The sequence below is a fragment of the Musca autumnalis genome, unplaced genomic scaffold, assembly GCF_047663935.1.
Source record: "Musca autumnalis isolate F117 unplaced genomic scaffold, ASM4766393v1 scaffold_4, whole genome shotgun sequence".
NCBI classification, from domain to species: domain Eukaryota; kingdom Metazoa; phylum Arthropoda; class Insecta; order Diptera; family Muscidae; genus Musca; species Musca autumnalis.
The window spans coordinates 23199196-23214539 of record NW_027411977.1 but is presented as its reverse complement, the minus strand read 5'-3'; the positions used below and the strand labels follow the sequence as shown (position 1 = coordinate 23214539).

Genomic DNA, 15344 nt, shown 5'->3' with positions numbered 1-15344 from the left:
GCCCAATACGAATTTAGGCGACTGCAATATCCCGAGCGTAGTTGAGCTAAAACTACTCTGGTTTGTCGTGGCAGCTGACGCTCCTCAGCTGCGATAGATGGAGGATGTACTCCGAGTACTTTATTCCCACTATAATTGCTTAAGGCCTTGGCAACTGCGTCCGTGTGAATGCTATTCAATCCTGCTTGATATGCTTGTTGATCTAGGGGTTCTCTCCTGTATCGTTGGACCTTTCCCTCTAGAGCATGGATATCCTTCCTGATCTCCCTGAATGGGCCGGGCCTACCCACAAGATGGTGATTGGGATGGCTCACACGATAACATCCAAGCAGGTACTGCAACGAAAGCATCTCATTGTGTTGCTTTACAGGAAGAATTTTTGCCTCCTCATGTAGATGGTCCACTGAAGATTTGAGGAGGCACCCTGTCCCTGTTCTCAGGGCGGCATTCTGGCAAGTTTGAATCTTTTTCCAGTTCGAATCACACAATCTCGGGAACCAGACTGGAGCCGCATAGCTTACCACAGACCGACCTATCGCGTTATACGTGGTCAACAAGGTTTCTTTATCTGCACCCCAAGTGCTGCCGGCCAGGGACTTGAGGACCTTGTTCCTACTTTTCAACTTGTCGCAGATAGCTGTGGCGTGTGCGCACGACGTGAATGTAGTGTCGAATGTGACCCTAAAATTTTAGGGCAGTTTGTGGTCGGAATTCTGCTACCGTCGACCACGACATTCAACTCACGTCCAAACTGCGCTGTCCATGTGGTGAACAGAGTGGCTGTAGATTTTGTGGGGGAAATCTGCATATTCCTCGAATGGAAAAAGGTGGTAAGATCGGTTAAATAGTTGTTCAGTCTCTCACAGATGTCATCAGGATAGGTACCCGACGCCAGGATCGTGCAATCATCCGCATACGTCACGATCTCAATGCCGTCTGGAGGGGGTGGAATACAGGAGAGGTAAAGGTTAAACAGTTCCGGAGATATCACCCCACCTTGGGGAACTCCCTGTTGGACTTCTTATTCCTGAATTCCACGTACGACTGGCGTCCACACATATAGTTGACTATCCAACGTTTCAAGCTTGGCCGGAAGGTTGTCTGCTCAATGTCCTCAAACAGCGTGGAGTGCCTGACTGTATCAAAGGCTTTTGATAAGTCAAGCGCCACCATCACTGCTCTATCGCACGGCCGTCTCTGGTTGAGTCCTTTACAGATATATGTGGTAATGGTGTGCAGCGCTGTTGTCGTGCTATGCTGCTTACGGAATCCATGTTGATGATCGGCAACTTGATAGCTATTTCTGATACTGGGGAGGATCAAGGCCTCAAGTGTCTTTGCTACGGGCGACAAAAGCGAAATCGGTCTGTACGATTCACTTTTGCTGGCATCCTTGCCTGGCTAGCGACAAGTTGAAGACTTTGGTGAGATACTCGACTCCCGGCTCATCCAGCTGCTTCAACATTACCATGGAGATTCCATCAGGGCCCAACGCTTTGGATGATTTAGCGTTCCTGATGGCATTGGCAACATCATCCATTGTAAATTGTGGTGGTTCATACTCGGCAGGAAGAGATCTGATGCGACGTAATACTCTTCTCTTCGCCCTGTCACTCTCGGGATGCTCGACAAACTGTCGATTGAAATTACTTGCGCACCTCTTCGGGTCAGTCAACGTAACGTCGCCAAACGTGACTGAGGTCCTATCTTCCCTTCTTCCAGGGTTCGAGAGTGACTTAACCGTTGCCCACAATTCACCTATACCGGCTCTAATGTTGCAGCTCTTCAGATGATTTAACCATTTGTTCCGCTAATGCTCGCCGACCAGCCTGTTAACTTCCAGTGTCAGCTCCCTGACTCTGGGGTCATTGGGGTTGATACGACGAAGCTCATCACGCTCATTTGCTAATCCCGTCGCCTCTGCTGGGAAATTTGGTCTTACTTCGGGTATTCGACCAGCAGGGATATGGCGAGCGGCTGCAGCAGTGATGATGTCTCGGAACGTCCTTTCCGCTACCCGAACATCAGAAGGATTGGGCAATTCTCTGAAGCGGTGATTGGTGAACTCTCTGAAACTCTGCCAATCAGCTATTTTATGATTGACGAACGTGCGGCGTTCAGAGGTGATGAAGTCGGTTGGTCTGCTAATGGAGACAATTATGGGGAGATGGTCTGATCCAAGGGAAATGACGGGTTGCCAGGTAACGTCATTTGTCAGACCAGGTGACACGATGGTTATGTCAGGCGAACTGTGACACTCTCCTCTAATTCTGGTAGGGGCGTCCTCATTGACCGTGCAAAACGTAGAGCTATCAATCTGCTCAGCCAGCGCTGTACCTCTCTGGTCGTTCCCGAGGGCCGAATGCCGCATCTCATGATGTGCATTAAAATTCCCCAGGATCAGACGATTATGACCTTGCAAGAGCCGGCTAATGTCAGGCCTATAATCAGGGATACAGCTATTTCTCGGCGGGATGTATACATTCAGCAACTCTATCTCGGCAGCTCCACACCTGACTGCTACCCCCATACATTCCATGTATGGGTCATTAGAGACAGGCTCAAGCGAACATTGTAACCATCACAATGCTCTAAGCTGTGGTTGTTGTTTAGCTTGGTTTCCTGCACCGCCACGACCTTGATGTTCTTCCGACTCATAAAATCTACTATCTCCTCGATCTTACCTCGGAGTCCACTGCAATTCAATTGCAAAAAGGCTGCATTTTCGGGGATTGGGACAACAACGGCGGGTGTTAAAGGCTGCGTGTGAGGTTGTTGTCGAGGGGACTGCGGGGGAGTTTCGTAATCAGACGACGAGGGAGCCTCGTAATCCGACGACGACTCACTGGGAACTGTGTTCACACAGCATGCAGCAACATAGTCCCTGTCGTAGTCCCTCACGTGGACGAGTCCAGAGCAACCCCTTAGATGCACCCACTCCTGACATCTATTGCATCTCACCGAAGGTCGGATGTGGGTGAAGATGCGAATGTGACAAACTGAGCACAGATATATTGGTCCTGGGTTTTCCTCCGTCCCGGCTCGGACCAATAGAATTCGGAGCAGACATTCCGGGATATGCTGCTCCCAACACAGAAAAACGAAACAAATACGAACATGTACACACTGAGGTGGCAGCCGCTGGCCGGAACATTGGTTTTGTGTTGTTCCGGGTCAATCCGGTACGAAAGAACCCGCTGCCGTGGGATTGACCTAGTCACTCGTGATGAGTGCTTGTTATTATGTAGCACTTTTCTGACTTTTCCATGTGACACACTTACTCCAAAATCATTTTTAATTAGAAAAAGCTATTTTCTGGTGCTGCTTTGGGCTATTTCTTTAAATTCTTTAATCATTCTACAGTCAATTCGTGTGGTTACTATTTTGGACCTGCCATGTAACGCCCTCAGTTTGAGCCTGGCTTCTTCCTCGGTGCGGCATATGATGTTTTATACACTTCTCTGCTTACGAGAGGTGATTTTAGGGATTTCTCTTTCAGATTTACCATTATTATAATTGGAATAGACCAAATGTAGCATATTTTCCGAAACCGTTTGCCTGACTTTCTCTTTTTCTGAATATACTTTCTATAGCCCTGTTCCTTTACGTTCAAGAATCTTCAAGTTTTACAACTTTTTACTCGAAAAGCGTTCCTTTACTTCAGACACAATACAATTCATATGGGAGCAGTTTTCAACTTTTACTACTTTTGCCGGTTTTACCACTTTCAGAAGTAAAGGAACAGACCATATGTTACACACACACAAATTAATTTATGATCAAAAATTATGTCCACATACCATAAAAGTCTTACAAATCCTTAAATGCAAAAAATCGCGGGGGAAACCCCAGGATTTTATTGCACATTAATTTATTTTGCAATTATTTAGTTGACACCACAAAAACCAGGTACCTATCCTTTTTGTCCGTTGTTTTTGTTATTTGCAACCGATTTCTGGATTTATTGGCTTGATGTTGTCATTAACAGGTAAATCAACCGATATTTACAAAAAACCCAACATTATTGAAAGAATTTCTTTTAGTAATTCCTAATTAAACATCTAAATTTTTAAAAATTCATCGTTTGCAATAATATAGTTGACTAACTGTATGTATAGTAGTATACTATGAAAAAACGAAAGAAAAGAAAAACAAACCCCTCTAAAGTTGACGAACCCCGCAAACGTTTTAAGGACCATGATCTGCGAATCTGCACCTGGAATGTTCGCACTCTTTATAGAGAAGGTGCAGTCTTCGCATTGGCAGACGTACTTGGAAAGTACAAAGCCGATATTACTGCCATACAGGAAATACGATGGACTGGGAAAGATGTCACAACAACACCTAAAGGTGACGCACTGTATTATAGCTGCCATGACACAAAGCATGAGTTTGGTTGCGGTTTTGTAGTTGGTCGGAGGTTAAAACATCTGGTCTCCAGCTTCACCCCAGTGAATGAAAGACTTGCTACAATTCGATTTAAAGCAAAATTCTTCAACATCAGCTTTATCTGCGCTCATGCCCCAACCGAAGACAAGGACGAACAGACCAAAGATATATTCTACGAGAGCTTAGAAGAAACATATGACCGTTGTCCTGCCCATGACATTAAAATTGTTCTAGGCGATTTTAATGCCAAAATTGGAAAGGAGAATATCTTTGGACAAACAGTTGGGAAATTCAGTCTACATAATGAAACATCAGACAATGGAATGAGGCTGATAGACTTCGCAGCGGCAAAAAACATGGTAGTTAGCAGTACCAGATTTAATCATCTCGATATTCATAAGGGCACCTGGATGTCTCCAGATCAAAGAACAAGTAATCAAATTGATCATGTTGTGATAGATGGAAGACATTCATCCAGCGTGTTGGATGTACGATCGTTCCGAGGAGCAAACATAGATTCGGACCATTACCTCGTTGCAGCAAAGGTACGTACCCGTCTAAACGTTGCAAATAAAGCACGGACAGACACAACACGAAAGTTGGACATCGCCAAGCTGCAAACACAACAGATAGCCACAGCATATTCCACTCAACTGACCCAATTGCTTAATGATAGCGCTTCTCGTCCCGATAACATATCAGCACAATGGCAAAATATTGCCCACTCCATGCAAACAGCCGCAAAATCAGTACTTGGATACCAGAGACCTCCACCAAAGAATCCGTGGTATGACCATGAGTGCCGTGCTGCTACCGAAGAAAAAATGCGGCATATAGGGCTACTTTACAATCAGTAGCAACGCGTAGCGCACGAGAGAGGTATCGGGAGAAAAGGAGAGAGGAGAAACGTCTTTTCCGCAGGAAAAAGAGAGAAATGGAAAAGAGGGAATGTGAACAAATGGAGATGTACAGGAGACAGAACGAAGTCCGAAAATTCTACCAAAGAGTGAAGCATCAAACTGATGGCTTTGGTACAGGAATATCCTCCTGTAGAGATCAACAAGGTAATTTGGTAACTGATACAGATAGTGTGCTCAGGATATGGAAAGAACATTTTTCCAAACTGTTGGTATCCGATAGCAGTGAAGACGGCGAAGATACCACAGATCCAATCCCAGATGATGGTATTGAATGTATACCGCCCAGCCAAGATGAGGTAAGGACAGCAATAAACCGGCTGAAGAATAATAAGACGTCAGGTGCAGATGGCCTACCAGCCGAGCTGTTCAAAACCGGAGGCGACACGCTGATAAGGTGTATGCATCAGCTAGTTAGCACCATCTGGCAGGAAGAACGCGTACCCGACGATTGGAACGTGAGCATCCTATGTCCAGTCCACAAGAAGGGTGATAAGACTGTGTGCTCCAATTATAGGGGCATAAGTCTGCTCCCTATTGCATATAAGATAGTATCTGGCATATTGTGTGAGAGACTAAAGCCTATGGTCAATGAAATTATTGGACCCTATCAGTGCGGCTTTAGACCTGGTAAATCCACCATTGACCAGATATTTACCTTGAGACAAATCCTGGAAAAGACCCAAGAAATGCAGATCGACACCTTCCATCTTTTCGTCGATTATAAAGCAGCATTCGACAGCCCTATACGTTCAAAGGTGTTCCAAGCCATGTCTGATTTTGGTATTCCTGCAAAGCTCATTCGACTTTGTAGAATGACACTAACTGAGACGAGATCCTCAGTTAAAATTGGAAAGAACCTCTCCGAAGAGTTTACTACCAAAAGAGGTTTCAGACAAGGAGACGGCCTGTCGTGTGATCTATTCAACATCCTGCTGGAAAAGGTCATACGAGACGCGAAGGTCAAAAGAAATGGAACGATATACACGAACAGCCACATGTTACTGGCTTATGCCGACGACATTGACATCATGGGTCGATCGGTAAAGGAAGTAACTGACACCTTTGCAAAAGTCGAAAGAGAATCTGCTAAAGTTGGTCTGGCAGTAAACGGCGTAAAAACCAAGTTGATGGTATCGACGCGTAATATGTCCATAAACACCGCACCATCTGTGAATGTTGGTACCTATAATTTTGAGGTAGTAAAGGACTTCGTCTACCTCGGCACCGCCATAAACACAACAAATAACATCAGTTGTGAAATACGAAGAAGAATAGTGTTGGCTAACAGATGCTACTTTGGGCTGAGTAAGCAGTTTAGGAATAAAGCCACCTCTCGTCAAACAAAAATAACACTGTACAAAACACTGATACTACCCGTGCTAATGTATGGTTCCGAAGCATGGGTACTTGCTCAAGCAGATAAGGCAGTGCTTTGTGTGTTTGAGAGAAAAATTCTTCGAAAGATCTACGGGCCAATCTGTGTTGACGGCGAATATCGGCGTCGTATGAACATCGAGCTGTATCAACTATACAATGACATCAATATAGTTGAACGAATCGAGATACAACGATTGCGATGGCTAGGCCATGTTATAAGAATGAGTGATGATGAACCCGCTAAAAAGGCGTATAAATACGGGCCGCATGGAGGTTCTCGCAGATCTGGAAGGCCAAAGCTTCGTTGGAGCGAACAAGTGAAACGAGATATCACAAAGCTACATATCCCAGATTGGGAAAATACAGCAGCAAACAGAGAGGATTGGAGATTTTTTCTTAGTTCGGCTTATGGAACAAATGTTCTGTAAAAGGCCAGCTAAGTAAAGTAAGTAACTGTATGTATGTTTTACTTACTATTTGTATGCAAGTCAAAACACAAAATACTTTTATTTCAAATTTATTATGATTTTTTTTTTTTTTTTCAATTTTGTGCCGTTTGCACAGTTCAGGGGCTGGATTCTTTCTGCGTGTTGCGTGTGCGTTCAAAAATACAAAAACAAAATACATGTATTTGCAAAATGTTCATAGAAACAGAATTCAGCCCCTGGTAATTTCTTGCAATATTCTGCAAAATTTTACTGTCAATTTTTCCTTTATGATATGGAAAAAAAATAGTAGAATTAGTAGACTCTTGATGTTCTCGAACAGGACAAAACAGTCGTTTGGAAAAATATTGCATGAGATATGAATTTTCAGGGAGCAAAAAAATATAGACACATCTTAATAGGAGCCTATTGGGAATCATAAAAAATTTAATGAATTTGATTTACAGATATGTTTATTATTTAATCAATATATTTATCAGCATTCTATAGATAAAATAATACCATCAAAAACGTCTGAGATTTAGCATAAATAAAAACTAAGCCGTATAATATTGCTTTACAACCAGAAGTGAAATATAATCACCTTCTATCGGATTAGTTATGTATATCAGCATTAATAGTTGTAGTAGTAGTTGTAATCAAAATTTCCAAAATTATTATATGGGAATTTATAGTACTTCTCGTATATATCCTCGTGGATGATCTTCACGTCCTTAAAGTATATGTTCGGCACAAAAAAATTATATTCGTCAATTTGACGATCTAAAGGATAACCAAATGGCATATTGTCAATGTGACCAATACCGCATGAGTAGTTATTATCAAATGAAGGTCCATTATTACCAGTGTAGGGATAGACAAAGAACAATAACTGCATGGGCATACCCTTTTCCGAACCACGAGGCAAGAGCAAACGATCAGGAAAACCACAATGAGGCTTGACATAGTCCAAGGGAAACTCATAGTTGCCTTCATAGGCCGCGGTCACTAATTTGTACAATTCGGTATAAGTCATGCGATCATCAGTGGTCCAGTAAAAGTCCTTGGAATTGCGCTTGATGGTGTTGATACCCGAATTCAATTCATACAAGAATTCATCAATTTGTACAAAATTTTTACGATTTTTCTCAAGAGGCAAGACACGGTCATATTCATCGAATTTCGGTCCCAAGAAAGCACTAACAACAACCTTCTCCTTCTTATCTGACTTTATAGTGTATTCCAATTCGAAATCTTTATGGTTGAGGCGCATTTGACGGCCCATCAACATTTTGTCCCATACAAATTTACCATCGACGAAAGTCATCCCGTCGTTCATCAGGTTGGTAACATCAAAGTCATAGATGTCAAAATAACTTACCATATCCGTGACATTTACACCTTCGATTTCGACACCAGGAAAATACAAATCGTTGTAGGTGTATGGTTCATTGTATTCATAAAACTCCATGAACATGTCGGTTACCTTTTTATATATTTTGTAATACAAAGGATCACGCATCATGGTTTCGTAGTTCATAAAAATATTGGGATGGATATGAACATCTGTACTAGCTGTGTCGACATTGTACCTGTGGGCATAGATGTACCAGAGGGTACGGAAATATATGTCATCTTTATCAGGTCTATATTGATTCACCTTGCCGTTGTTGATTTTAGAGTGATCTTGGCTAATGACTTCTTCAATATCCTTGAAGAAATTTACAATATCATATATTGTATCGAATTTGCCATAAGAATTATAGTTATTGCGACAGGAGTAACCAATACCATTATAGCTGACCAATTGCGGATCATAATTGTTTTCAACTTCATTGCAAAAAGAGAAATCAGGAGTTTCAGCAAAACCATGAGATAACCTTTCCCAGTTGAAACGGGCAAGCAATTGTTTCAGAACAAAGAAGAAATATTCGGCACGACGTTCATTCTTTGAATCGATTTGTTTGTCATCCAAAAGAGGAAAGTAGTTCATATTAAAATAGTACCAGAAGGAGTTCCATTCCACATCTTCAGTAAAGTAAGATAATGCAGATTCCTTGTTGATGAAATTAACATTACGGGTATAGTCAACTGGCATGTATAACTTTTTAACATCCTTCATCGTATCCACATATTTTGAATCGTTGTTGAACTTGCCCATATTGTCACGCATAATAGAGTGATCTTCGGAGTACCAGTTTTCACCCAAACCCATGAGTTTCCACCATTGCCAAGTCTTAAAGTCTTTGGTGTAGAAATATTCATAATTGTTGAATTCCTTGAAATACTTGGAGTAGTCCTTGTACAAAAAGTCCTTGTATTCCTTTTCATACATAATGTAGTTGTTCCAAACATCGTAGTTGAACTTCTCAGCTTTATAAATAAAATTGCTGGTGAAGAATTGCTGGGGGAAGATTTCGTAGATTGCGGGCAACATCAAGCCTTGGGCATCATCGCGAGAGTTAAGAGCCAATGTTAAAGCTTGTACAAACATGCCTTCATTTGCATGCAAACGGCCCCAACAGACATTGCGTTGGAAAACATTCCAGTTTTTGGCATAGTAAAAGAACTCAAACAAACCATACATTTGTTCGAAATGTGTGGGGACTAAGGAACCAAAGAATTCACCTTTGGGCAAAGTGACACCACGTTTATAGGCTTCATAGTATTTTTCCATATATTCGCTGGGTTTTTCGGAGAACTGAAAACAATATGGTGATGATTTTCCAAAAAAAAAAAACAAACTGTGTTTCGTACTGACTTACTTTATAGTCATCTTTGTCATAAGTGAAAGTCTTTCCCAATTTGATATACTCTTCAAACATCAAAGGATCCTCAACGCGATAAACTATTTCAAAAAGGAATTTTTGTTTGACCAAAAAGTCATTGTCAGCATACTTATTTACTACCCTGGTATTGGCATCAACAGAGTAGGACAATCCGCCAGCAAGTAGGCATAAAGCGATGATAAATTTCATTGTAACTTTTGTTGTAATCAATAAAAGAAGACTGATGATGTTTTCAACATCTTTGCTGGCTTTTATATAATTTGCTTTACTGCCCCTAATAAAATTCTTTGGATAATCCGTTTATTTAGTCGTAATTTCGATGCAAACGTTAATGTAAAGTTACCCTTTTGAAATGTTCCAATTATATTTGTCAGCGTACACAAAATTCAATTCAATTCAGTTATTTATTTAAATTTTATTGTGTTCAGTCTTTCAACTTTGAGGCCGTTATTTACCATTATAATGTTAAAATAACAACAAATTCAAAACAAACAAAAAATTCAAATTCCTTTAAATGTTTTCTTATTTTGAATATTGGTTTGGAGAAGTCAAAACCCAATGATATATATCCACCAAAATGTTTGTAGCCAAAGAAGTCGTTGAATCATGAGTGCAAGTGATTTCGGACATCTTTTTACGTGAAAGGAGTCATGATTATTACAAGGGCATGGTGCAGTGAGGATACTGTCTAATATGCTTCTTAAGAACACATTTTGCATTAGTTCTTTGTAGTGAATAAATATACATTCCATAGAAAGTATTTTGAATTGATTTTTCGATTCATTTAAAAATTGATTCGCAAGCATGCATTTTGAGGATATGAGAGAAATTAACATCCCAGCAAAATTTATTTGAAATTGTTCCTTGTGCAGAGTCATGAAAAATGCATTCCGTTCTTCACATTTTGACAATGTCCGATTTGAATCCATTTCAAAAATTTTCTTCACATTTTAGCAATGTTTACATTAATAATAACTTTTTGCAAATAAAATTCTTAAGAACACAAGAAACAATTTATTTTATGGTATTTTAATTACTCAGCAAAATGATAATCATGGGTGCAAGAAATGTCAGACTGCGTATTTGTTTGTAGCCAAAAAAGTAGTTGAATCATGAGTGCAAGTGACAAGGACTTCTTTCTTTTCAATCAATTTTAGATGTTTATCACCTATTTTGCATGACTCTATGCAAGAAGCGTTTTAAGATGTTTTTGGGTATTTTTGAGTAATAAAAGCTAACTTTCTAGAATAAAAATATTTGATTTTTATTTGCACTCAGTCACTTTTTTTTTAAATGATTTATTTGAGATATTCCATTGTTTTATATTCATTATATTTCAATTTCATTATAAGGTAGGGCATAGCAAACAGCTGATTACAATTTTTATACCCTCAGCCTTTAGGCTATGAAGGGTATATCAGGAATATTGTCAATTATTTCATATTCCATTTCAGAAAAAAAGGATAAATTTTTTTCGCGCTACATCAACGATTTTTGATATGTGGGTTAAGAAAAAAATTCCGAGTACGAATCTGGTCGCGAGCCAATTTTTGGTTGTTGCGGACAAAAGTTATGGCGCTTTTATTTCGCTTTTTAAGAAAGAAAATATTATAAAAACGCTAATTATTTTAATGAGCACAATTGTTACAAAAAAGTTCTCTCGAAGTTACTTCAGCGAGTAGATTGCATAATACCTGCAAAATGTTACACAGAATTCGCGGAATGTACAAAAAATTGATAAATTATTGAATATAAGTCTACTTTTTTCAAAAGTAAGGCCCATTTAGTGGTCATAAAATTACAAAAAAAATTGTTGTGGATCCAAACTTCACGGCAAATCAAATGAGACTACAATCATACAGATTGTTGTTATAGTTTGGATGTTACAGCCAAAATAAGCACATATTTCGGTCAAAAAAATAATTTTTTGTTTAAAAAAATATTTTTCACATGCATTATGTAGTAGAAAATATTGTAAAAATTTATAGGAATACTTCCTTCATTTTTCTTAAATCTCCCAACAAAATAGACGGATTCTGCTTTATTGACATTCATATTAAAGCTTTCCCATTAGGGAAGCTAATTGGGTTGATGGGGATATATGTCAAAGCTTCTGAAATGGAAATAGAGGTCAAATAACCCATTTTTATTTATATGCATTTTTAAATACGTGTAAATCGCGTAATTATCAAAATCAGTTTGTCCGCATGTGATTTTCATGTACAGTAATTCCGTATCTTTTAATTTGAATATAGTTTTCGAAATTTAATTTGGTGGCTAAGATGTAGCATCGGCTGCATCTTAGTGCCTAAAAACCTATATAACGTCGCTAACTTGCACGGAGTGCGTATCCTTTTTGTCCGCATCCGATTTCAGTGTCCACCATAAAAATCTACATCGATATATATCTATTTCAAGGCGGTCAACGAAGAACCGTGGATGTAGCATCACACACTATTTTTTGGGATAAAATGAATGTAGCTCCCTTATCAGTGAAGTTTTCAAATCTCTGTTTCCGCTAAAACAAAGATGCTGTATTAGTTGTTTCATTGCAGTGGAAACGAACCGCAGAAAACGCGATAAAATACGCGATATTTCCAAAAACAATTTTAGGTGATTTTTCTACTTTGGATTTTCTTGTAACTCGCGTTTTAGTGGATGGATTTTCACGGAGAATGATTTATTAGATCCGGAACGTAAAAAACTAAAATGTGCAATCAAGTACGAGGAAATCGAATGACAATTGTAAAAATTAGGCCCGAATAATATGATTTTTAGAAAAATATTCACACAAAATTTCGTCATTTCGATACATATTTCTGTGAAGCTGTGGAGGCTACATTCACGATATACGTATCAAAAAGCTCAGAATCGCAAGTACTATAATCCTATTAAAGCCTTTTTGAAAAATCTGTTTGCTTAACGCGACTAGAAGAAAATGTCAAAAAACACTGTAAATTTGGCTTCAAAATGTCAGCGTCATTTATTGGTAGACGCTGATGAAATTTTGAAAAGTTATACATTAGTGAGATTATCCTTATTTAGTTGGCTTCTACTTTTACTTTGACAGGAAAATCGTGAGAAGTGTGGTTTACTCACAAATCGAGAGAAAACAAAAAAAGACACGTTGGCTTCAACTCATTTTTACCCTTTTTCTAACATAAATATAGCCACAGCTTCCACGCAAATTAACTTTTGAGGCCAATATTTTTTGCCACGTCCAAAAACATTTCATTTTATCCATAAACATTTAATTTGTATAATATACAATCACAAGTCGCGTGTTCTAAAAGGGTAAACCTTGGCTTCAGCTATGTTAAATTTTCAAAAATATTGGTGATATACACTTTCATACGGGCAAAATGTGCCTCATCGAAATAATGGTTTTAGACCCCAAGTATGTTTGGACGAAATGTGTTTCAGACAATTTGGAGTCGATTGAGCAATGTCCGTCTGTCTGTCTGTCTGGCTGGCTGGAGCGCACGATAACTCTCGAAGGGATGAACCGATTCGGTTCAAATTTTGGCTTTCGTAATATTTTGTCCAAACTTAGTTTAAGTTCGAAGATGAGCTATATCGGTCCACTCCTTCCGATACCTCCCCCACAAAAGTTCGAAAATGTTCGGAAAATTTGTACGCACGATAACTCTTGAAGGGTGTAACCGATTTGGTCCATACTTTGCCCATCGCGGAGCGTGTACCAGACTTAGATCAGGTTTTAATATGGACTCAATCGGTCCACTCCGTCGGGTACCTCCCACACAAAATTTTGGAAAAGTTCAGTTTAGGAACATCTCTCGAATCGCTTTGATTTTTGCTTTAGCAACTTGTATTCACTGCCCTCCATACGACGGTATAAGTTTCATCAGGGGCAAGTCCATACTTCCTGAGAAAATAGCCTGAAAGTTGCAAAAAACCCCTTTGACACCGTGTGAGGAGGTTGGAGGGCAAAATAACTCTCGAACAGGTCTGCCGATTCAGTCCAAAGTTTGGCCCTAGTAATATTTTGTCCAAACATAGTTTAAGTTCCCCCACAAAAGTTCAAAAATGTTCGGAAAAATTGTGCGTACGATAACTCTTGAAGAGAGTGGCCGAATTGGTCCATACTTTACACATCCTAATATATCTACCAGATATAGATCAGGTTCAAATATGGACTATATTTGCCCACTCCATCCGGTACCTCCCACTCAAAATTTCGGATACATGTTCACTTTAAGACCTGCTTTCGAATCACATTGATTTTTGTTGAAGCAACTTGCATTGCTGCCTCAATTGCGATGGTAAAAGTTGTTTCAGGGGCAAGTTCATACTTCTTGAGCAAACATCCCTGAAGGTCTAAAAAACCCCTATGGTACCATATGTAGTGGATGGAGATCCATTCTTTTTAGTATCTCCTCCGCAAAACTTTTGATATTAAATCCTAATCAACATTTTTGTCAGTTCAAACGCCCAAAATTTTTAAAACTCCCGTTTTTTGGAAAAAAATTGTTTCAATATACACAGGCTGAGGGTATATCTCTGTCGGCAAAGCCGACTGATACTTTTTTACTTGTTTTCTATTGGTTTGCTTATTCTTTCAAATCAGTATACACAAATTGTATATGTATTGTTTTGAAAAATACGACAAAATGTTTTATACATATTAAAACTCATGGGTCCATTCCGTATTGCGACGCGAGTCATGTCGCGTCGTCAATCGTCTCTGCGACAAAATTACAAAAATGTACTACGTAAAGCGATAAAGTGATAAGCTCAGTGGAACTATTTTTTGATGACAGTGAAGAAAATATAGTTAACGTAGCATCTATCAGGCGACACTTAAGAGATAAATCGAATCCTTTAGAATTTTCATCAGCATTGTGAGTATGTTTGGTTTCCAATATTCATCAAAATAATTGTTAATTTTTTAGGTTTAAAGCCTGTTTTCGGCTTCCAAAAGACGCTGTTATTTATATAGTAGAGGCATTAAAAAATGACTTTAAAAAAGCCCACAGATCAACAGCAAGCAAGCTGCTTTAAGATTTTTTGCAGAAGGAAGCTTTCAAAAATCCCATGGCAATGGCTTTAACCTCGGGATGGCTCAGCCCACATTGTCAAAGGTATTAAGTGATGTTCTGGAGTTAATAGAGGAAAAACTGTATACAATTTGGATTGTTTCCTAATTAACAGAAGAGGAAAAGCGTCAAAATAAAAACTATTTTTATTCAAAAACAAATTTCCCGGGCGTTGTCCAAAGGAAGATGTTCGCCATTTATATCTGAATGGACATTTTTTTGAGACATGTTTTTCTTTACTTTGGATTTACCCCCTGTTTATGTATTTCGAAACGAAAATGTGTGCGCATGAAACACACCCAAACTTTAGTTTTGAAAATATTATTGCCTTTGCTTCAAAACAAAAAACAAATTTGAAAAACACACTTAAATTTGGTAGTTTTTCTT

The 15344-nt window shown here is 39.2% G+C and overlaps 2 protein-coding genes across 5 annotated transcripts in view; one reads left to right on the top strand and one right to left on the bottom strand.

The window, feature by feature from the left end:
* The window catches only part of spd-2 (centrosome assembly protein spindle defective 2), a 36449-nt gene that overhangs the window by 4420 nt on the left and 16685 nt on the right, over positions 1-15344 (top strand). The gene's annotated exons all lie outside the window — the stretch shown is intronic.
* LOC141404355 (arylphorin subunit A4-like) lies at positions 7567-10351 on the bottom strand. Its single transcript, XM_073987887.1, has 2 exons — positions 9877-10351; positions 7567-9812 (listed from the first exon to the last, which is right to left on the bottom strand). The coding sequence occupies exons 1-2, from the start codon at positions 10087-10089 to the stop codon at positions 7746-7748; spliced, it is 2280 nt and encodes a 759-aa protein (XP_073843988.1). The 5' UTR covers positions 10090-10351; the 3' UTR covers positions 7567-7745.